Source organism: Ammospiza nelsoni, chromosome 10 (genome assembly GCF_027579445.1).
Source record: "Ammospiza nelsoni isolate bAmmNel1 chromosome 10, bAmmNel1.pri, whole genome shotgun sequence".
NCBI lineage: Eukaryota > Metazoa > Chordata > Aves > Passeriformes > Passerellidae > Ammospiza > Ammospiza nelsoni.
The window spans coordinates 21,259,351-21,280,053 of record NC_080642.1 but is presented as its reverse complement, the minus strand read 5'-3'; the positions used below and the strand labels follow the sequence as shown (position 1 = coordinate 21,280,053).

Below are 20,703 nucleotides of genomic sequence, written 5' to 3'. Positions count from 1 at the left end.
GAACGGAGGGGCGGGGCTGGGCCGGCTCCGTACAACACCATGGCGGCGCCCATTTATCACATCATTCTTAGGTGTACGTGTCACAGGACCCGCCCGTCGGCGCTCTGCGCAAGGAGCCGAACGCTCACACTCCGCGCCGCCCTCTAGCCCCAACCTCAGCCCCTCCGCCTGCCCGCTGCCGCCCTGCGCTCCGCTTTGCCGCTCCGTACGGCAACATGGCAGCTCCCTGCCCGCGGGCACCAGCGCGTGGCGCCGCGCTGTGACGAGCCCATCGACAGCCAATCAGCGCGGGGGCCGGCGGCGAGCGGCGCTCCCATTGGCCGGGAGAGGCGCGTCGCGCCAGCAGCCGCGCAGGGCCGCGCCGGGCGTGAGAGTCGGCGGCGGCCGCAGCCTCGGTGGGGCCGCCATGGACGCAGGTGGGTCCCGGGCGGGCCCTGCCCGCGGCGCGGCGGCCGCGCTTCCCCTCGGGGCTCCCCGGCCTGGCTCAGCCCGGCCCGGCGGCCGCTCGAGGCCCGCGGCTCCGCGGCGCGGCCTCCCCGGGCAAGGCGCCGCTTTCCGCCCTGGGCACGGCCCTGGGAGCCGCGGCCCTCCGGGACCGGCCGCCCCTCTGGTGGGGCGAAGGGGAAGGCGGCGGCTGCGGGGCCGCCGGGCGGCGAGTCCCCCTTGCCCTCCACAGCCCCACTGCTGCCGTCGTTCCTCGAAAGCTCGGAGCTCTGCCGGAGCCGGGTCGGGTCTGCCCGGGGGGAACCGGAGCGGGGACAGGGCTGGAGTCTCCCCAGTGCTTGAGGGGCAGGAGGGCAGCGTGGGGGGTAAGAGAGGGACTTTGGAGCGCTGAGAAGGTGCCTCGGGGGTAGAAAGGCGACCCAGGCACGCATCACCCTCACAGAGGGCTCTAGCAAAGCTGCTGGTGGTAGAGATTTTGGTTTCGTGCGGGGTAAAGTAAAAATAAATGTTCGCACTTGTGTTGGGACCCGCTTCCCTCCAGCCTGAGCGTAGTAGCGGCTCCCACCCCCTCGGCGGAGAGAAGTGTTGTTCCACAGCAACAAACGCTTCCCTGGGCTCCTCCTCCGCATGGCCAGCACGGCGTGCCGGGATCCCTGTCCCCTGTCCCTCCCCAGGGCTCTCCTGGCTTGGCTCGGCCTTTGTGCCGCTGTTGGTGTCGCTGTGGTCCGGCTGAGAGCGTCCCCAATGTCACATCTGAGCCTGCACCCTGCTCCGGGAGATGCGTCTGCTTTCCCTTGGTGTGAAGGCAAAGGAAAACTTGGCTGTGGTGGGTGGTGGGGCTGGGCCTCCTCCCTGAGAGGAGGAGGAGGAGGAGAATGTCTGGGCTCAAGCCCCTCTGTGTCCAGCCCTGCTCCTGAGATGGTCAGCGAGCTGACAGCAAAACTTGGAACTGTTTGCTTCAGGCCTTCAAGAAAGCACCACCCTTCAGTAGCCTGACTTTCCTCACTGTCTGTCTCTTAACTCCTTGTTGGTGCGCAGATAATCAGGATTTGTCTTGTTTGAAGGAGGTTGAAAATATTTAATCTTTCTTCTGCAAGGGGCAGAAGTAAGGGTTTGAGCTGTTTGGTGTTTTTGAGCAATGTGTTTTACTAAAGTGTTAAATTTACCTTCTCTTCTTGACTATCTCTGAAATGTTCCACATCCACCTGTGTTCCTCCTGTGCCTTGGGTGAGGTGCCTGTATCAGCTAAAGGAGAGATCATCCACCTCATTTCTCATCCTTAGTTGGATGTGAAAGGATTTGGGAAGGCATGAGAGCCTTTTCAGAGAAGGGAGAAGCCCCTGGAGCAGTTTGGGAAGGGAAGCGTGGCAGTGCCAGGCTTCAAAGCTCAGCTTCTCTTATTTTTTGTGAGGAGTTCTTCAGCATCAGGCTGCCCGTGGTGGTTGGTGCTGTGAAAATCACCTGCTGTGTTTCTGTTTGAGTCACCCGAGCCTGCACTTGTTGTTACTTGTTTCCCAGAGTTGATGCTGAAGCAGATGGCTCTGGCTGTGGTCCCTCAGGGGCTGTCACAGGCCTGGCCTCCAGCAGGTTTGCAAACTGGCAGCAGCACTCAGGGGCTGCTCCCAGCGCCCAGCTGTGCCTCTGGGTGTGCTTGATACAAGTTGGGACAATGTTTTTGTCTCCAGTGTGGCATTGTGCTGATTAAGGCTATGAGAGAGGAGGGGAAATGGGAAATGTCGCTTTCTACCCTGATCCTGTGTGTTTAGAGATGATGGAGCACATTTCCTGTGAGGAAAGGCTGGGAAAGCTGGGGGTGTTCACCTGGAGAGCAGAGGGCTCTGGGGAGACCTGAGAGCCTCTTCCAGGGCCTGAAGGGGCTCCAGGAGAGCTGGAGAGGGACTGGGGACAAAGGATGGAGTGACAGGGAATGGCTTCCCACTGCCAAAGGGTTGGATGGGATATAGGGAAGGAATTGTTCCCTGTGAGGGTGATGAGGCCCTGGGACAGTTGCCCACAGAAGCTGTGGCTGCCTCTGGATCCCTGGAATTGTTCCTGGACAGGGCTTGAAACACCCTGGTCTATTGGAAGGTGTCCCTGCCCATGGCAGGGGTGGAATGAGATGAGCCTGAAGGTTCCTTCCAGCCCAAACCATCCTGGGATTCTGCTGTGGCATGTACAAAGCTTTGCCTTTCCTGCTGAGGCTTTCTGGGGTGAGGTGTTCTGCAGATGCCATGGGGCAGCAATCCAGGCAGCCTCCCCTCACTCCCAGTGTGTGCAGGGCTCCTGGAAAGCAAGGCTGCCTTTCAGGGTGAGCTGTGCAGGGCTCACACTCTGCTTTTTAACTCTAAAACCTTGTGAAGTTGAGCTGCTGTGTTTGATGTGCAGAGACTGCACATCCTTCTCTGCAGAAACTGCTGCTCCACTGTCCTGGATGCTCAGAGGTCGGTAATTAAAATAGACTGAGGGCTTTCTGAAGGTGAAGCTTTGGAGCACTGCCTGAGAAATGTGCTGATCTCACCCAGCTTCTGCAGCTTCAAACAGGATTTCTGCTTGGTGAATTTCCAGATGGATTTCTCTTCTTCATCTCTGGCTGTAAGAAGGAGAGAAAGGCTCCTGTGCAGTCTGTGATGTTCTTTGTGCCCTGCCTGAATTGTTTGGGTCCCACTGGCTGGAATTTAACCCATCTGGGCAATAGCACAATAGATGGACTTTGGAAAAGTGCTGGAGGCTTGTAAAGGAAGCACTCAGTGACCTCAGGCCTTGTGAGGAGTTTACTGCTCCCATTAGAATGTCCTTGATACTAACTGGGAGCAACCTCTTGGATTTTCATCCCTGTGAAGGAGAAACCTGAACTCCTGCATTTAGTATCTGTGCCTTTCTTTTCAAATATTTTCTCCCCAGATGCCAACACAAATGTCTGACCACCTCTTTGGGATGCACAGCTGGACACACAGAGCCTTGTACAGAGCCAGATGTTGGGCTGCAAACCTGGGACTCTCCTCCCCAATGTGCCGTGTCATGACACACGTGCTGCATTCCCTGAACACAACGTGGCTGGTCCAGCTGGAAATCCCCCTTTATCTGCTGCCCCCTTCCTCTCTGAGCTTTGGTGGGAGGGCAAAGACTCCAGCAGCTCCTTTCCAGCTGCTGATCCTTGCTGTGAGGTGTCCAGTTGCAAATCCTGTCCTTGCAAAGTGTGCAGCTGCAGAGGTTGTGATATTTGAGCAGCTCAGGGAATGTTGCTGGGAAGGAGAAGGAGGGATTGTGGATAGCTGGATGTTCCTGTGTAGCATCCTTGTTTCACTCATTTTCTTCAGGCTATTTGAGACTCCTGACAGAGAATTGGATACATGACAAACCACAGAATATTCCTTGGAGCTTCAAAACCTTCCTGAGAACATCAGTATTTATGTTAAAATCATGTCACTTACCTTTTCAAATCTGGACATTTGCAAGTTTGGGTAGTAAATGGGAAAGAAATCCTTCCTTTCCCTGCTGAAGTTTGTTAGAGGAGCAGACTGCAGCAGTAATTTGTTGGGACATTTCTGTGCAAGCAGAATTGTTTTGTTTAGCTTGCTGAGGAGTCCCATCATGGGGTGGCAATGGGAACATGTGGCCTGTGCAATCCTAAAGGTACCTAAAGTTAATCTTAAGGACTAATTCACACAAAGAATGTGCTTTAAGTCTTGTGGGCTGGAATCAAGGCAGAATCTGATTCAAAATTTGATGTAGGAGCCTGTTGTCATTTCTGCTGCTGTGATTCCTGATTGTTGGTCTTAGTGATGGTATCTGCTGGAGTGTTTTCTTGGACATTTGGAATTGGAATTCCAGGTCAGGGAGCCCACATTAGAAAGCTGAGCTACTTCAGGAGGCCAAAATGTCTTCTGTAGCAGCAGGTTACTCTGGAGAAACCAAAAATGTGTGTCCCATGGAGAGGGGTGGCTGTGCAGAGAACCAGGCTGACAGGAGCTTGTGGCTCCTTTGTCCTGCTTTAAACTCATCACATTACCACAGATTGCATTTGCTGTGAGAGATGTTTTCAGTCACTACTCTAACAGTCTGCCTTAGCTCTGCTTTAAATTTTAGAGGTGCTTTGTTACAGATTTGTCACCTTTAAAATCATGTGGGTCTTTTCCAGAATTCCCAGACTGCTTTCAAGTCCATGTTTCCAAACACAGATCTAGTGGAGCACAGCTCATCCAGCTCCTCTGGTTTTTCCTCCCTGTTGTTTGTACCTTGTGGACAGCAGCTGAATCCTGATCCAAGGGCAGCCTGGGCTGCTGGGTTCTTCTGTCATGGTCCTGGATTTTTAGGCTCTGATGGATGCCAGGCTGTGAAGGAAATCAGTAAAAGAGACAAAAGATGTGCCTCTCACCTTTGCATGAGCACATCTTCACAGCTCTGTGTTCCTCACTTTGTGGGGTGACACCTGTATAAGTTTCTGCTGGGTATTGTGCTTCTTGAACAAGATTTAGTTTCCACCTTAATGTGATCTGTGTTTTGCATGTTCTTCCCTCAAAATTTGTGTTCTCTGCAAGAGGATTTGAGCCACTTTGCTGGATGGAAAAGAGGCCCTCAACATCAATGCTGTAGCTGATGGTGTGCATGCTGCTGCCTGTTCTGGGGAATGGTGTAGCTGCCAGGTGAAGCTTTAGATGTTTTCTGCCCCAGGCAGAAGCTGGAGCTGGCCTAACCTGGAAATCTTGCTGCTCTTCTGCCTGTGGAGCAGCCAGGAGCGAGCCAGGGCTGGGTCTGTGCCCCCCAGAGCTGAGTGCAGAGCCCTGGGACCATTCCTGCCAGCCCAGGGCCTTTGGGGGTGTCTGGGACTCCCTGGGCCACAGCAGCTCTGATTCTGCAGCTTTGTCTGGTTTTAAAAACAAAAGGAAAATCTATCAAATATCTGTGATTTCTCCTTTCCAGCTACGCTTACCTACGACACCCTCAGGTTTGAGTATGAAGACTTCCCTGAGACCAAAGAACCTGTTTGGATCCTTGGCAGGAAATACAGTGTTTTTACAGGTATTTTCTGTGCTCAGTGCAATGCTTTAAGGCTCCACAGGACTTTGTTAGTGTTGCACTTGGGTTTTAGCTGCCATGCTTCTGTCTGTCTGGCCATTTCCGTGGGCTCAGGAATATTTTTGTGCAGGAAGTTACCATGTGGGAGTTGTTGGGGCATGTCATGAGGGCAGCCAGGGGGCAGAAGGATGGTTTGCTGCTTCATAATTTGCCTCTGGCCCTGGTGTCTTTGGGTTGATGGCAGCTATTTTGGGGGGCAAAGGAAATACTTTGTGCACAGCAGTACTGCCCTGTTCCTCAGGCAGCCTCTGCCTCTGGGTCTGCAGACTAAGGAGCAGAATCCCTTGGGAGGGTGGGTGGGATGTGGGTTTAGCAGTGTGGGTGCCCCCCTCATGTGTGTGCCTTTCCATGCTGAACACTTTGCAGAGAAGGAAGAAATCCTGCTGGATGTGACCTCTAGGCTTTGGTTCACCTACAGAAAGAACTTCCCTGCTATTGGTATGTACTCTGGGGGACTCTAAAATAAATGATTATAATCTGGATATGCCTAATAAAGCAGTCCCCACAAACATGACATCATTTCCATTCATGAGTGTGAAATCTGCTTCATCTAATTGATTAGACAGGCTTTTTGTTTATCTGATAATGAGAATTCCTCATCCCCTTGGGTAGGAGGGATAGAAGTGGTTTTTAAAGGGACATAAGGAGAAGTTTGGGAAGTCTGCTCTTTTTTTAGGCAACATGGGAGGATTTTTGTGCTTCATCACATCCTACATCAGTCTAGTGTGAAATATTTGCTGAATGATGGTCTTGAGTGGATTAAAATGATGAAGCCTGGAGAATGCTACAGAAATTGCTGCCTTTGTGCATCTGCTCCAGGCTCTGTGTGGGGGTTTTGTTTGTCTAGGGGGAGTTTTGTGCCTGCAGTGTCTGTCACACACAGGAGCTGTAGTGACAGGGGAGTGTTTCCCAGTGAGCTCAAAGGAGGATGTCTGGGTTCCTTCAGATACTCTGCATGGCCTCTTCTGGGATTTGTGTTTGTGTGCTGGGTGCAAGGTGTGTCAGAGGAGATCTAAGAGCAGGTAAATGGGACTCCATGTCCCCCTTCTGTCCCTGTCATGCCCAGCAGTCAGTGGGAAAGGAACATGGCTCAGCTTTGGAAAAGAGACTTCTTCCTAACTGGTCCTTCTGGCTTGTGCTGTTCTTTCCCTGATGGGAAGCTCCCTGCCTCACAAGCTCTGAGACATCTTTGATGCAGTTTAATCCCTTTAAATTCATGTTTGTGCACCATAGTTAAACACATGTTTGAGAACAAAGGGTTAGCACATGTTTAACTGGCTCACAGACACAGTTTTGGTTTCCTTGTGAGTCATTAAAGGCATGTGGGGTGAACACAGACCCCATTTTCTGAGTCATTTCCCATTTACACCACAGATATGATCTGCAAGTCATATACAGTAAACCTTTTCTAGTATTTTTTCTCTCAGTCACCCCTGTTACTGTTCATCCCTTCCCTCTGTGCTAGCCCACTTAATTATTGTAAGGCTTAGGGAACTAATTAGTCTAATGCTAATTTTGTGAAGCATTATCACTTTTGGAATTTGTACATGTTATGAATTACTGGTGAAATTATAGAATACAACTGGTGACCATTGAGAAGCTGATTAAATAGTCCTCCAGGTAATTTTTCTCCCTGTTTGGGACCAAAAGAAGGAAGCAGTATTACAAATACTTGCAGAAGCTGTGCCCAGGCACAGATTACCTGCTGTGATCACACTGAACATTTGATCTCTGTTATTTGTACTAACAGCCAGAGCTGCAGCGGAGGAGCAGCAGTTTCATTTGGAAGATCTGTCAGGGAAATGCTTTCAGCCTTGTGTCCTTTGTCTTAGATTTTCCAGCACAAGCTTGTCTTAAATTTTCCAGCTTTCTCCAACAATATGTAGGATGTGTATTTTTTCACTGCTTGGGTAGGGTTTTTTTGGCTGGTGCCTTGGTTTTTTTGGCCTGACTACATTGTTCACTTCAGAATTTTATTTGTAGCCACTTCTGAAGTGGGAATTCCCTGGGACTGGTTTGTTCTGCAGGGTGAGTTGCCTTCTCATGATGAGGATTACAAGAGTCATCTTTAACGAACACCTTCATGTAGGAATGTCAGAACTGGGCTGAGAGTCTGCAGCCAGGCTCAAGGGCTGTTGTTCTCCTGAGAAATTCAGCTCTCCCTTGGGCTGTTTAGATTTCCCTTGGGATTTTTTCCCCTTTCAGTTAGTGTTAGAGGAATTTATTTATTTGTTTTTAAAGGATGCCACTAAGTTACTCATCGATAACCACATTTTTGGTTCTCACTCTTGGCTGTGTGAGCTAAGCTCACCCTCATTCCCTGCCTCATCTCTTGGTGAGCCTGCTGCTCATTCATTTTCCTCCCTCTTGGCTCTGTCTCACCACTCATCCCCTGTTTATTTTCTGTCCTCGTTTGCAGGAGGAACAGGTCCCACCTCTGACACGGGCTGGGGCTGCATGCTGCGCTGTGGCCAGATGATCTTTGCTCAGGCCTTGGTCTGCAGGCATTTGGGAAGAGGTAAAGCAGTGCACAGCCCACACTGACCTCCAGGGCCATGTGCTCCCAGGAGTGCAACACTTGGAAGAACAGAGATAACAAAGACACAGCTGGGAATTGCTGAGGCTTCTGTAACTTTTTTCCTCTAAAATTCAGGGCTGTTAAGAGAATAGTCTACTTGGAACTCTGGGAATATTTATATTTTCTGATTTATGTTTGTTTATTTGCTTTTCTGTGGGTGATGGGATCTTACCCCAGCTGTAAGAATGTTTTCTGTTATTTTAAAATTAGCCCTTTACTGTTGGGAATGCCTCAGATGCTTAGTAATAATATGACAATGTGAAAATTGAGTTGGTCAATACACAGGAAGAGAATTGCCGCTTGCAGCCTCTGGTTGTTAATAAGTACCATGTTTATTTCATATATACCTTGTCTGTCCTAGACTGGAGGTGGATAAAAGGGAAGAGGCAGATGGATAATTACTTCAATGTTCTTAATGCCTTCATTGACAAAAAAGACAGCTACTACTCCATTCACCAGATAGGTAAGAAGAGAGAAATGCTCAGATGTAGCAAATGGGCTAAGGAAGGCTCTCACCTTGATATAAACTTCCCTGAAAAATCAGAGAAGCAGCCTGATCCAGTGTTTCCTGTGGGGTGAACAGAGCTCAGGTCATAGGGGTGGTCTAGTGATCAAAGCTTCTTCTGATGCAACACTGCCCTGGAACTTCTGTGCTGCTGCACTTTAGAGAAAAGATTTGCTCTGCAGTCCTTCAGGATGTCTCCTTCTCACCCCCACAAAACACTAAATACTGCTGATTCAATAAAGTTTCCAAGTGAGAACTCTTCCCTATTAAATACAGGCCTGATTAGGAGGGGATGCAGTGTGGGTCAAGTTATTGACTGTGTTATTCTGGTTTTTTGTTGTGCTGCAGCCCAGATGGGAGTCGGGGAGGGCAAATCCATAGGCCAGTGGTACGGCCCCAACACGGTGGCACAGGTGCTCAAGTAAGTGCTGCCCTTTCCTTTTCTCTGTCAAATCAGGGGCTGTTGGTGTTTGGCACCTTCTGCCTTTAATAACACCCTCCCTCCTCTCACATCCTCCCCTCACATCAGTAGATGAGCAGGCAGCTCCCTGGAATAGGCTGGAGTTGCCTAACAGCAGCTTTCCCATGTCAAAGCACATTTCACACCTAACTGATAACACCAGTCTCTCCTAATCCAGTTTCTCCACTCTGATACACCACCATCTCTGCCTTGTAGTTGTATTAATCCTTCATTACTTATCTGTTTTTAATTTTCCTCTAGAAAACTTGCAACTTTTGATACATGGAGTTCCCTGGCAGTGCACATAGCCATGGACAACACAGTGGTGATGGAAGAAATCCGTAAGTGTCACACAGAGCTGGAGTGTGGTTGGTAAATCCTGGGCAACAAGAGCCCAGAAAAGAGCTGGAGAGCACAGCAAGCATGAAGTACATGTTCTGTCTTTGAGAAATTATTCTCTGTGAGGGTGGTGAGGCCCTGACAAAGTTGCCCAGAGAAGCTGTGGCTGCCTCATCCCTGGAAGTGTCCAAGGCCAGGTTGGATGGGGCTTAGACTTCCCTGGGAGATAGTGGAAGGTGTCCGTGCCTGGATGAGCTTTAAGGTCCCTTCATTGTGAAACCTGTGTCCAGAAGTGCTAAAACAAGGTGAGAATTGCTGTTTTAGGGCAAGGAAGGGCCTTGTTTGACTTCCATTTAATCTGGTGATGCCTCTGGATCTGGAGAGGAGGTTTGCTGACCTTCAGACAGCCTATGGGAGCTGCTTGGTAGGCAGTGTCAGACTTGTTTATGGCCACAAGGAGCAAGCAGTAAATGGCTCTCACATAATTGGTAGGGGGGTTTCTGCTATTGGACAGAGTAAGAAAGCCAGAACAGATCTGAAGAAGAAAAAGGCCAAAATTGGCAAGGGGAGAGAATAAGAAGGGAATCCACCAATCTCATCATTTTAAGGAATATTCTCTGGTGGTTTCTTCTTTTTTGCTTCTTTGCTTTTTGGACATCCTGCCCCCAGGCTGGCTCTGGAGGCTGGAGCAGCTCTTCTTGCCCATCCTGAGCCTGCCTGCAGCACTGCAGTAACCAAAGCTACAAAGCTGAGCTCCTGCACTGCTGGTTGCTGCAGCCCTGCATGGTCCTGGCCTCAGCAGCCTTCCCATGCCTTGCTCCAGGCTAATTCCTGAGGCAGTGAGCCTACCCAGCACAAACCTTGCAGTGTTTCTGCCAGGGCAGGGCTGAAACAGCTGGGGTAGGTTACAGCTGAGATGGTGGCAGGCACCATTTAGGCTGGCTTGGCTGCCACAGGCCAGGATCAATAATAGCCAGGCAATTTTTGCCTGGAGTGCAGGACAGTCCCTTTGTAAAGTCACATCTCTTGTCAGGTAGGCTCAGTTGGGCCTCAGCCTTCAGCCTAACCTTAGCTGAAGGCATATGCTCATACCCTTGGCTTAAACAAAGGCTAGTTTTAAAACAGAAATTGGATTTTATTTCATCTTCAGCCTGCAAATATCACTTCTAGAGCTGAAGCATGCTGGCTGCAAGGCTCAGGTGTGCTGCAGGCTCTGGCTGCTCAGCACTGATGCTGCTTCAAGTGACATATCCATACAACTTGTCATGGGCAGGGGTGTGTGTGCTTGTTTTCCTCAAAAATGGATCATAATGTACCTGCTCAGGGCCTGAAAGTCACTGTGAGAGTGGTTCTGATGTGTTACATATCTGTAGGTTTGTGTTTGATACCTTGTGCCCCAAACATTGTGGATAAAAGTAGTGTTGTTTCATACATCTGTTAATTCTGTCACTGATAGGGTTCAGTCAAAGGTTCACAGGAAATGCCTTTTGTTACAGCAGTGAAGAAACATAAATCTTTATCCATGAGAAAGGGCATCTCAGCTAGACCTGAGAGGGAGGAGAATCACAAAGGTGGTGAAAATCCAAGGCAGCTGAATCCACCTGCCAGCAGGAGAGGTGTCATGTCAGATCTGCTGGAATATGTTTGCAGTAAATGATTTGGATCCAGCTGGGAAGCTTTAGGTAGGTTCTGCTTTGCTGTGGGACACAGAACTGCAAAGCCTGCCAGATAGCAAGGTGAATTTAGCCTGTGCCAAGCTCTCTGCTGCTTAAACTGCAGGTAAGTATGTTCATCCACACTGCAGGATTGCCAGATGAGGAAACCTGCAGTGACACCCCATTCAGCAGCAGCCCTGGCTTGGCAGCTGATTTCACATCATCTGGACAGGCAGGCTACTGCAACAAATAACCTGATTTAGCAGGAGAAATGGCTACAAATAATGGCTTTGAGTTTCCTCAGAACCTCTGGTAACCTGTGCCTGTGCATCAGATGCACACATACACCTTCTCCCTGAGGAACTGCAGACATATGTGTAGGTTGTCTCCTCAGGAGGAGTCCTGAGGCTTTAAATCAAAGTCCTGGTTCTTCTAAATTTGGGTGTAATATTGTCCTCATTCAGCTGGGTTTGAAGGTGTCAGTAGTGAGCAAATACCCTGAACTGACAAGTGGCTGGTGATTAAGGTGTTTGTTTACATCACATCCTACCTGCTAGAGTGTCCTGGCATTCAGTTTAAGCTGGGAATAAATTAAATGAGCCTCTGGCATTCTGTCCAGCTGCCTTGGCTTCATGATTCTTTAATCATGCTGTGGGTTTCTTTGGGGTTTGGGTTGGGTTTGTTTGGTTTTTTTTTCCACACACCCAGCAAGTAATTAAATTGGCCAGTGAGACAGGTAGGCTTGGAGGTGTTTCTGGACCAGAATTTACATAACCTGGGTGCATTACAGCCTGGCTGTGTGTCTGTCAAGCCTTTAGGATGAGGATGCAGAGTGCTTGTGCCATGTGTATGCCCTGAGGAGTTCTGCTGCCCCATATCTTAGAGGCAGAGCTCATGCTGAAAATGCAGAGTTTAATGACCATACTGCTTTAGGTCTGTAAAGTAGTTTGTGAATGATCTCCAAGAAAATTTATGAAGCTTTTTGTGACCTTTAGGAAGATTATAACTACTCTAGACAAATACCATGTTTGTATCTTGCTGCAGCACTTAACAGGTGAATATTTCCTGTGTTAACTCATAATGCTGTTCATTCATGAACTCTTCTGGAGTTGAACACTCCAGAACTTTCCTCTTTCTGCCTACAAGCTTTGTGAATTCAGGACAGTTGTCTGACCTGCTAATCAACCCCTCCAGCTTTGTTGGCACAGGTGGTTGCTCAGAAGAATTTGCATTCTGGAAGAATTTGCATTTTTGCTGCCCAGCAGTTGGTAGCTGTGAGTACAAGCTGCTGAGGCTTGGTGTGAGCTCAGCACACATCACACAGCCCCAGCACTCAACCTCTTCAAGCTCCTCTTGGGTTTAAATGCTGTAGGTTTCTGGTAAAGAGCAGTTATTGATCAGAGGGATGGCTGAAGGTCTGGGAGCAGTCCTGATGCTTTGTGCTGCTGTTCCCTTCCCCCAGGGAGGCTGTGCCAGTCCAATGTGCCATGTGCTGGAGCTGCAGCATGCCCTGCCCTGGAGTCAGATGTGCTCTACAATGGGTGCCCAGAGGACCTGGGGCTCAGAGGGAGGCTCCCCCTGTGGAAACCACTGGTGCTGCTGATACCTCTCCGCCTCGGGCTCACAGAGATCAATGAAGCCTACATTGAAACACTAAAGGTAGGGAATTTGGAGCTCAATTCCTGCTGGGGGGATGATAAAGGATCCTGTTATGAATTAAGTAATTGCTCAGAAGTTATTGCAAAAGAAAAATGTGTTTAGAGACAGTCCTTGTCAGAGGTCAGGATATGGGTTCTTGCAAGCTGTAGTCAGGAAAATGGAAGGGCTTGAGGGGTTGGGCCTTTTCTGGTTGGGTTGGGTTTTTTTGCTTTTGAGGATCTTACTTCACAGCTTAGCTCTCAGCCTCTCTTTGTGTGCAGATGGTCCCAAGCTGCTGAAGCCTTTGTTCAGCACAGCTATACCCTGAGTGTTAATTAACACAGTGTTGCACACTCCCCTTGGCTCAGATGCTGAAGTTTGTGCTACAGACTGAGGCTAAGAGCTGTCAGGTGGATGCAGGTTGGAGTATTGAGAAGCTGCAGAATTTAGGGTGTACACAAATTAGGGAGCACAATGCTAGCAAGCTTTGAGCTTGGGTGAGAGACCTCCAGATTCAGATTTGTGGGAGGTTACTTCCCTTAACTCAGTAGATCAGGCTTGGCTGCTGCAGGTGGATAAAGAACTTAAACTGTTTCCTGAATTCTCTCCTGAGAGCATTGTTGCAACCTGATGACAGCTCCAGGGATCTTGCCACTGAATGCAGCAGAGCCAAGTCCTAGAGTAGTGCAGCTTCTTTCACTTGGTCCACCTGTCTACTCCTGTCAGCAGTTAAGTGTTTTTGAGCTGCTTCCACATTCCTAGAAAGCCCTGTGTGGAGTTTTCTCCAGAAATGGCTGGTTTTGCTGCTAGAGTTGCTGATTTTCCATGTCCCTGTCCATCTTTCCCACTGCATTTTTGGATGTTTGCCTTTGTTGCCACCTGTTGTTTCACTGTCTGTCAGCTGTGTGTTTTCTGTGTTGCTTTTCCAGCACTGCTTCATGATGCCCCAGTCCCTGGGAGTGATCGGAGGGAAGCCAAACAGTGCTCACTACTTCATTGGCTATGTAGGTGAGTGCCCAGAGGCCTGCAAAGGCTGTCCAAAGAATCTCCCCCTGGCTAAAAAATGCTTGTGGGGTGGCACACACTCCTGCTTAGCCTGTGGTGCATGCTGCTGGAAGTGTGGGAGGCTGCTGTGGGCTGAGTGATGTAGATTTGAGCAGTGGCCATAAATTTCCACTGCATAAATGTGGTCTGTGGAGTGCATAGAGCTTGCTTCCTGCATTCAGAGCTGACCTCCCTCTGCAGCTTGGCTGGATTTAACTGTTCTTTAGGTGTTCCTCAAACCCTACAAACTCCTATTACTCTCCTCCTTCTCTCTGGTTTCCTGTCTGCCAGAGAGCTCATGTTATTTGTGCTTTAGATTCCTGGGGTCTATTTGAGCTCACCCAGAAAAGGATGAGCAGGAACAAAACCCCAAATAGTGCCAGTGTCACAGTGGAGTGGCCACTGTGGTTGTGCTGGCAGCTGTGCCTGGCTGAGAAGCATTTGGGGAAGTGGCTGGAAGGCGTCCATGGAATGTGAATTCCCCTGTGTGGTTATGAGAGCTGGCTCTGCCGTTGCCCTTCCTCCTCCTTGTATCAGCTCTCCTCAGCCTGTGGCATGCTGTTGATGTGTCCTTGCCTTGGTGGCAGGTGAGGAGCTCATTTACCTGGACCCCCACACCACGCAGCCGGCGGTGGAGCCCGGCGACAGCGGCTGCCTCCCCGACGAGAGCTTCCACTGCCAGCACCCCCCGTGCAGGATGAGCATCGCCGAGCTCGACCCCTCCATCGCCGTGGTGGGTCCTGCTGCCCATGGGCTGGGCCCTCTGGGCTGCTCTGCTCTGGGTTTTGGTGACACTGGTAAAGCAGCTCCTCACAGACAGGGGCTTGTGTCAGGGAAGTCCCACTGTGGTCACCCGTTGTTGCGGTGTTGGTGTGAGGGTCCCCAGGATGAGGTGAGAGATGAGAATTGACTCCAAGTTCTTAGAGGACTGATTTCTTATCTAAGATATTATTTAAGATATTCTATTATTTAAGATATTCTATTATTTAAGATATTCTATTATATTAAAAGAAAATTATATACTAAAACTATACTAAAGAAAGAGAGACATCAGAAGGCTAGACAAGAATGATAATAAAAACCTGTGACAGACTCAGAGTCTGACACAGCTGGACTGGGTTGCTTATTAAGTTAAAACAATTCACATGGAACCAATCCAAGGTGCCTCTGTTGGTAAGTCACCTCCAAACTATGTTCCAAGCAAGCAGATAATTATTGTTTACATTTCTTTTCTGAGGCTTCTCAGCTTCTCAGGAGAAAAATCCTGGTGAAGGGATTTTTCATAAAATTCGACAGTGACATCCCCCTTGCATGGCAGTTAAATACCATTCCTCGTGGAGCAGTGTCATTCTCTGGGGTTTAGTCTGGACTTAGATTCCAGCCTTTTGAAGGGCAGATCTGATTCCATTCCTGGATCCATATGATGAGGCACCATGGCTTGTTTTCTGTTGAACCAGAGATGCCTTTCCTTTGTTCCCCCTGGTTTTCCTTCTGCAGTAAAGAAAATACTGATGATTCCAGCCCTTGGAGAATCACTCACATCAAGCCTTTGTGGACTGTTCAGTTTAACAGGGCAGCTTGAGGCACATTTTTAAAGCAAGGCAGTCAGGAGTAGTAACTGCTCCCAATCCCGATCATGGTACTTGGCGTTGACACAGGGCCTTAAGTCTGAGATGATCAATCTAAAATATAAAAAGATAAAGTCTTTTTCTTCTTTTTTTATTTTTTCAGGGCTTTTTCTGCAACACAGAGGCAGACTTTAATGACTGGTGCCAGCAAATCAAAAAGGTTTGTGTTAATAGATCTGGTCAGGCATTGGAACAGGCTGCCCAGGGAAGTGGTGGAGTCCCCATCCCAGGAAGTGTTCAAAAGGCATGTGGATGTGGCACTTGGGGACATGGTTTAGTGGTGACATTGGCAGTGATGAGGGAATGGTTGATCTCCCTCTCTCTGATTCTCTGTCCCTGGGAAAGGAATATCAGGTATTGTTTTGTTTCCAACCACTGCATAGAGACCATGTTCTCTGTAGCATGACCCCGTTTTAAGCATACTAAAAAAGTTTATTAAACTACCTAAAGGAGCATAGCTCTGAAATCCTGTTAATGATGTGATTCAAAAGCTAGAGTGAAGTGCCCAGAGATGATTGTTAGCCCAGCAGTGCAGAGCTGTGGTTCTCATGGCTGTGCTGTGTCTCCACAGCTGTCCCTGGTCAGAGGAGCGCTGCCCATGTTCGAGCTGGTGGAACGCCAGCCCTCCCACTTCTCCAACCCCGACGTCCTGAATCTCACACCAGGTGAGGCCACCAGGGAGGGACAGCTGGGGGTGAGCCCCTCCCTCTGGCTGTCTGCAGATCATGTGGAATTATATTATGACTGCTGGTATGTTCCTGTTCCCACTGGAATTTAACCTGGAGTTCTTGGGTCAGTTGGTATCGTTCTTCAGCTTTCAGCTAGAGGTTTGCAGATCCCACAGTGTCTCAGGATGGGAATTATTCTAAAAATAATTCACTGAGCAGAAGAACAAACAAGCTCACAGGCTGTCATGGCAGTGTGACTCTGTGGTTTCTGAGGAGAAGTTTGGAGGAATCAAAAGTGTCCAGTGAAAAGGCTGAAAACTGAGTTTGTGGGTAATGAAAATGCTCCAAGACAGGGCTGGTCACACTCAGTTCCAGCATAAGGCACTCCCTCCTTCTTGGCATTACCATTACCAGTGGGAAAAAGGACAAGTGCTGGGCCCTAACCTTGCCTGTCAGGCTCTGCTTATCACATTAATGACATGAGCAAACTTTGCAGGAGATAAAGCCATTGGCTGCTTCTGCCAAAAGCAGTGAGTGTGTGGGCAAGCCTATCCTGTCACCAGGCTTGGAGAGGCCTCCTGGCAACCTGCACTTCTGCTCTCTCTCTCTCTTTCTCTCTCTTTCTCTGCCCTCCTTCCTTAAAAGCCTTCATTATCACACTGTCCTTTGTTGTTAAGCATGCTCCATTCCCTTAAACTGCCAATTGATCCTTGCCTGTCTTAAATTGTCCCTAATGTCTTTCCTACTCTTAAAAATGTTTTTTAATGGACTGCTTGTCCTTCTTCCTCTTCCCTGGCTTGCAGAGCCTCTCCCATCTGCCAAGGCCATTTTTTTCTGTTAGTCCTGTCTCTCACTAGAAGGAGTAATTGAACTTTGAGCTCCTTTTAGGGCCTAAAGGGGTTCCAGGAAAGCTGGAGAGGACTTCACACAGTGACAGGACAAGTGGGAATGGCTTCCCACTGCCAGAAGGTAGGCTTAGATGGGATATTGGGAAGGAATTCCTCCCTGTGAGGATGGTGAGGCCATGGGACAGGTTGCTCAGAGAAGCTGTGGCTGCCCCTGGATCCCTAGAAGTGTCAAAGACCAGGCTGGACAGGCTCTGGAGCAACCTGGGATTGTGGAAAGTGTCCTTGCCCATGGCAGGGGGCAGGACTGAATGATCTTTAGGTCCCCTCCAACCCAAACCATTCTGGGATTCTGTAACTGTCCAGCCTGAACTAAGAAAGGTTTCTCCTTCCCCCTGTGCTAAAGTTGCTTTAAGTGTGAGCTCCTTCTTCACCATATACTTGGAAGATGGAGAGGTGGGATCAACTGACATTACCTTTCCTCACAAAGTGAACTGTGCTAATTGCTTTTAGGAGAGTGCACGTTGTAATTACATATCCTAACAGTTGCACCAAAACCAACTATAGCAGAAACGATTCTCTAACACATAGGGGTAAATGTATCTCTTAACTGGGACAGAAATCTTCATAGGTATTAGTCCAGACCTGGCAAGTGCTCCTGTTCTGAGCCTCTTGAGGCAGAACAGTCTCCTGCTAATGCAGAGCTGGGGCACAGGAAGGTTGTACAAAACAGTGGCAGCAGAAATGTGTTTGGAACTGTGAAAGATGCCGTGCTTCTGTGCTCCATGTAATTCTCTCCAGGGCATTTTCCATACCACTGACACCTTCTTATCCTCGTCAGAGCCCTCACTAGGGTTTGTCACTGAGTTTTAGAACTTGTAGGCCCTTGGCACTCAAACTGTGATGCCCTCCAGTTGCTGGTCTCACTGCCAGTCACAGCATCCCACTGAGGCAGCACTTTCTGCTTCTTCTTCTTCCAGACTCCTCTGATGCCGACAGATTGGAAAGGTTCTTTGACTCGGAAGATGAAGACTTTGAAATCCTGTCCCTTTGAAAACAAATAGGAAACTGACTCTGCAAATTTGTGTATGTGTGGGGAGAAGGGGGGAGGGAAGCTCCTTCGAGAGCCTGGGGCTACCGGTTTTCATAGGCGCTTGCTGCCATCCCTGCCTCCCGTCCATGCCGGCATTCCGTGCAGCCTCGGAGCGGTGTCTGCAGTGGGATGAAGAACCCAGAGGGTGTTCCAGCCTTTCTGGCTGCAGTTGCAATGGCTCAGCAGCAAACAGCTGCTGCAAGTGGATGCAGTGGTGCTTAGGAGCTCCAAGCCTATCTGTTACAGCAGCAGGTCAGCCGGGCCTTCCGCGGGAGGCGCGGAAATCATTAGAGCGCTGAATCCTCCCATGGGGACTCCCCTCTGAAGCTTTAGTAGAGCCCACCCATCATTTAGCAGGAGAAAGGTCCAGTTAATGCCTTTAGCAGCTTCCCTTCTCACTGGCCAGCCTGGACTGCAGCTCACAATGCCAGGAACAGCAGCCACGTCCCACAGACAGCTGTGAAGCCTCCGGAGTGCAGGTCCCTACGGTACAAACTCCTGTTCATGCTCTGCAGGACACTCAGCACTACCTCTCCTGTCCACAGCCTGTAGAAAGGGGATTGAGGGAACTTCCAAGTGACTGAGAATTCAATAAGTGAAGTGTTGGAGCAGTGCTGTGCTGTTGGAGAGCATCTCAATCCCAGTTTAAGTAACAGAAGGAATGGAAGAGTAGAAAATGTGTGTGTTGCTCAGTGAGTCAGTCCATGTGCTTCTACAATGGAATAGTCTCTACTGCAAGTACCTTCAGGAAAGCTGCTTTGAACAGAAAACTGAATTCCACAGCCCTGGAAAAAAGAGCTGGGAGAGCTGAAACAAGGCAGCAGAGCTCTGCCAGGCATGTTCCAGACTTCTGCCTGCCCACCAGTGTGCTGGCATGGTGACTAGGGAGTGATGTCCTGTCAGAAACGCAAGCTGTAAAACCTCTTGAGGTGCCCTGGATGGGTTGGTCAGCACTTCCTGCAGCTCCTCCTGTCAGACATTCCCTTTTCAAAGCAGAAGAGGTACCTGAAGGTCGAGTAGGTTTCTGAGCTGTGTTGCTGCCTTGCCTCTGCCAGCTCCCCTCCCTGTGGAGTGTGCCCAGAGGTGCTGTAGGAGCTAACCTGGAGAAACCCCTGTCAGGTGACCATCCCAGGAACGGCAGAGTGCCTTGAAAAGGTCCAAATATACTGGAAATTTTAGCTACTTTAAGCTGGTAGCTCTGCCTGGGGCCCTTCTTCCACAGAGAGAAGGGTAAACTGTGGAGGAGAGCTGTCTCCATGCACACTGCTAGGGAAGTGCTGCCATGGTTTCCTCGGTGTGTGCTGCACACTTCAACCCTGTTTACAAGGCTTTGGTTTGTGCATTCAGGTTTGGAACCTGTCAGATGATGGTGGTGTGCCCAAGGGTGGTGCCACCAGGCTAGAAATGTCCTGTTTCCCCTGTGACTGACCTACTGATGCTCTAACTGTCCCTGTGATACCCGAAAGCAGAGGTTTGAACTGGGAACCACAATGCTTCTGTCACTAAATTATTATTTGCTGCTTTCTGCCTGCTTCTCCTCTTCTCTCTTGTAGTCAGGGGAAGAGGCAGCAGAGGAAGTGGGGCTGTGCTCCATTCATCTGCTTTCAATTTCTATCTGAATAAACAGATGTAAAATCTTTGCCTGTCCAGATGTCCTTGCACACATTGAAGGCAGTGGTGGGTGGTATGGAGTACACCAGGAGAGTCCAGTGTGTAAAGGGCTCCAGGGGAGCTGGAGAAGGACTTTGGACAAGGGGGAATGGCTTCCCACCGCAGGCTTAGATGGGATACTGGGAATGAATTGTTCACTCAGAGGGTGGGCAGGCCCTGGCACAGGTTGCCCGGAGCAGCTCTGGCTGCCCCATCCCTGAAGTGTCCAAGGCCAGCTTGGACAGAGCTTGAAGCAGCCTGGGATAGTGGAAAGTGTCCCTGACCATGGAAAAAGATGATCCTTAAGATCCCTTTCCAGCCCCAATCAGTCTGTGATTCTACTGTTAATTCACATTCATGGTTGTATGTTTTAAGGACAGCTCTGCCAGACAAGATTTTACCTGAGTGTTCACACAACCCCAATGACAGAGCTAAGCTCAGCTCCCTTAGATCTTTAACAGGCATTTCTGGCTGTTCAGTGTTGCCTTGTCCCAGTGTTACTGTCAGGGCCTGATGCAGCATTGCAGGGCTCACCTCCTTCACCAGGAGTGTCTGGTTGCCAAGTGCTGGGCAGCTGTGAGGGGAAGCTGTTGCCATTATAGCTGATGCTTGTACTAGCAATGTTTTAAATATTTAGCTTCCTCTTCCTGCTCCTGAATCAATCTGCCTCTCTCTGAGTTAGAGAGGGTTTAGTCTGTGGAGATCAGAGCAGTCCACCCTGCTGGAAAGTGAGTCAAACATTCAGCAGAGAGATCTGAACTCCCCTGGCCATGCCCATCCCTCAGTGTCCTTTGGAAATTATTAATATTCACGTTTGTTCTGGTGATTTGGGTGATTCACAGCTGGTCTGCTTTCAAACTGCACTGGGGTGTGTGCAGGAGCCACCAGTGACTGTTCCTCTCATCTTGGCCACTCTAAAATAATTTATGTGCCACTTGTCCTCCAGACTGGCCTTGCTATGAGCACATCCACTTATTTCAGGTTCTTACCTGCTCACAGCTGGGGAGAAGGCTTGAATTCCTCTCCCTTTTTTCCCACAGCTCTAACAAACAGTTTTCCCTGGGTTTAGTGCCTAAACTG

General features: G+C 49.4%; 1 protein-coding gene across 3 annotated transcripts; it reads left to right on the top strand.

The window, feature by feature from the left end:
• The first annotated feature begins 367 nt into the window (after positions 1 to 367).
• ATG4B (autophagy related 4B cysteine peptidase) lies at positions 368 to 19,612 on the top strand. Of its 3 annotated transcripts, XM_059479632.1 has the most exons (14): positions 368 to 416; positions 5,365 to 5,463; positions 5,887 to 5,958; positions 7,940 to 8,038; positions 8,460 to 8,561; positions 8,952 to 9,024; positions 9,325 to 9,404; positions 12,520 to 12,716; positions 13,625 to 13,703; positions 14,327 to 14,472; positions 15,471 to 15,527; positions 15,939 to 16,032; positions 16,924 to 17,004; positions 17,861 to 19,612. In XM_059479632.1, the coding sequence occupies exons 1-14, from the start codon at positions 407 to 409 to the stop codon at positions 17,932 to 17,934; spliced, it is 1,263 nt and encodes a 420-aa protein (XP_059335615.1). In that variant the 5' UTR covers positions 368 to 406; the 3' UTR covers positions 17,935 to 19,612. The 3 variants fall into 3 exon arrangements, with proteins under 3 accessions (XP_059335615.1, XP_059335616.1, XP_059335614.1); XM_059479633.1 differs by lacking the exon at positions 16,924 to 17,004; XM_059479631.1 differs by lacking the exon at positions 16,924 to 17,004 and having other exon boundaries at positions 14,327 to 14,631.
• Positions 19,613 to 20,703: the final 1,091 nt, after the last annotated feature.

Excerpts from the sequence above, each read along its gene's own strand:
- ATG4B (XM_059479631.1), top strand. Across the intron at positions 5,959-7,939 it reads AAAGAACTTCCCTGCTATTG|GAGGAACAGGTCCCACCTCT; the intron begins GTATGTACTCTG and ends CCTCGTTTGCAG. Across the intron at positions 12,717-13,624 it reads CCTACATTGAAACACTAAAG|CACTGCTTCATGATGCCCCA; the intron begins GTAGGGAATTTG and ends TTGCTTTTCCAG.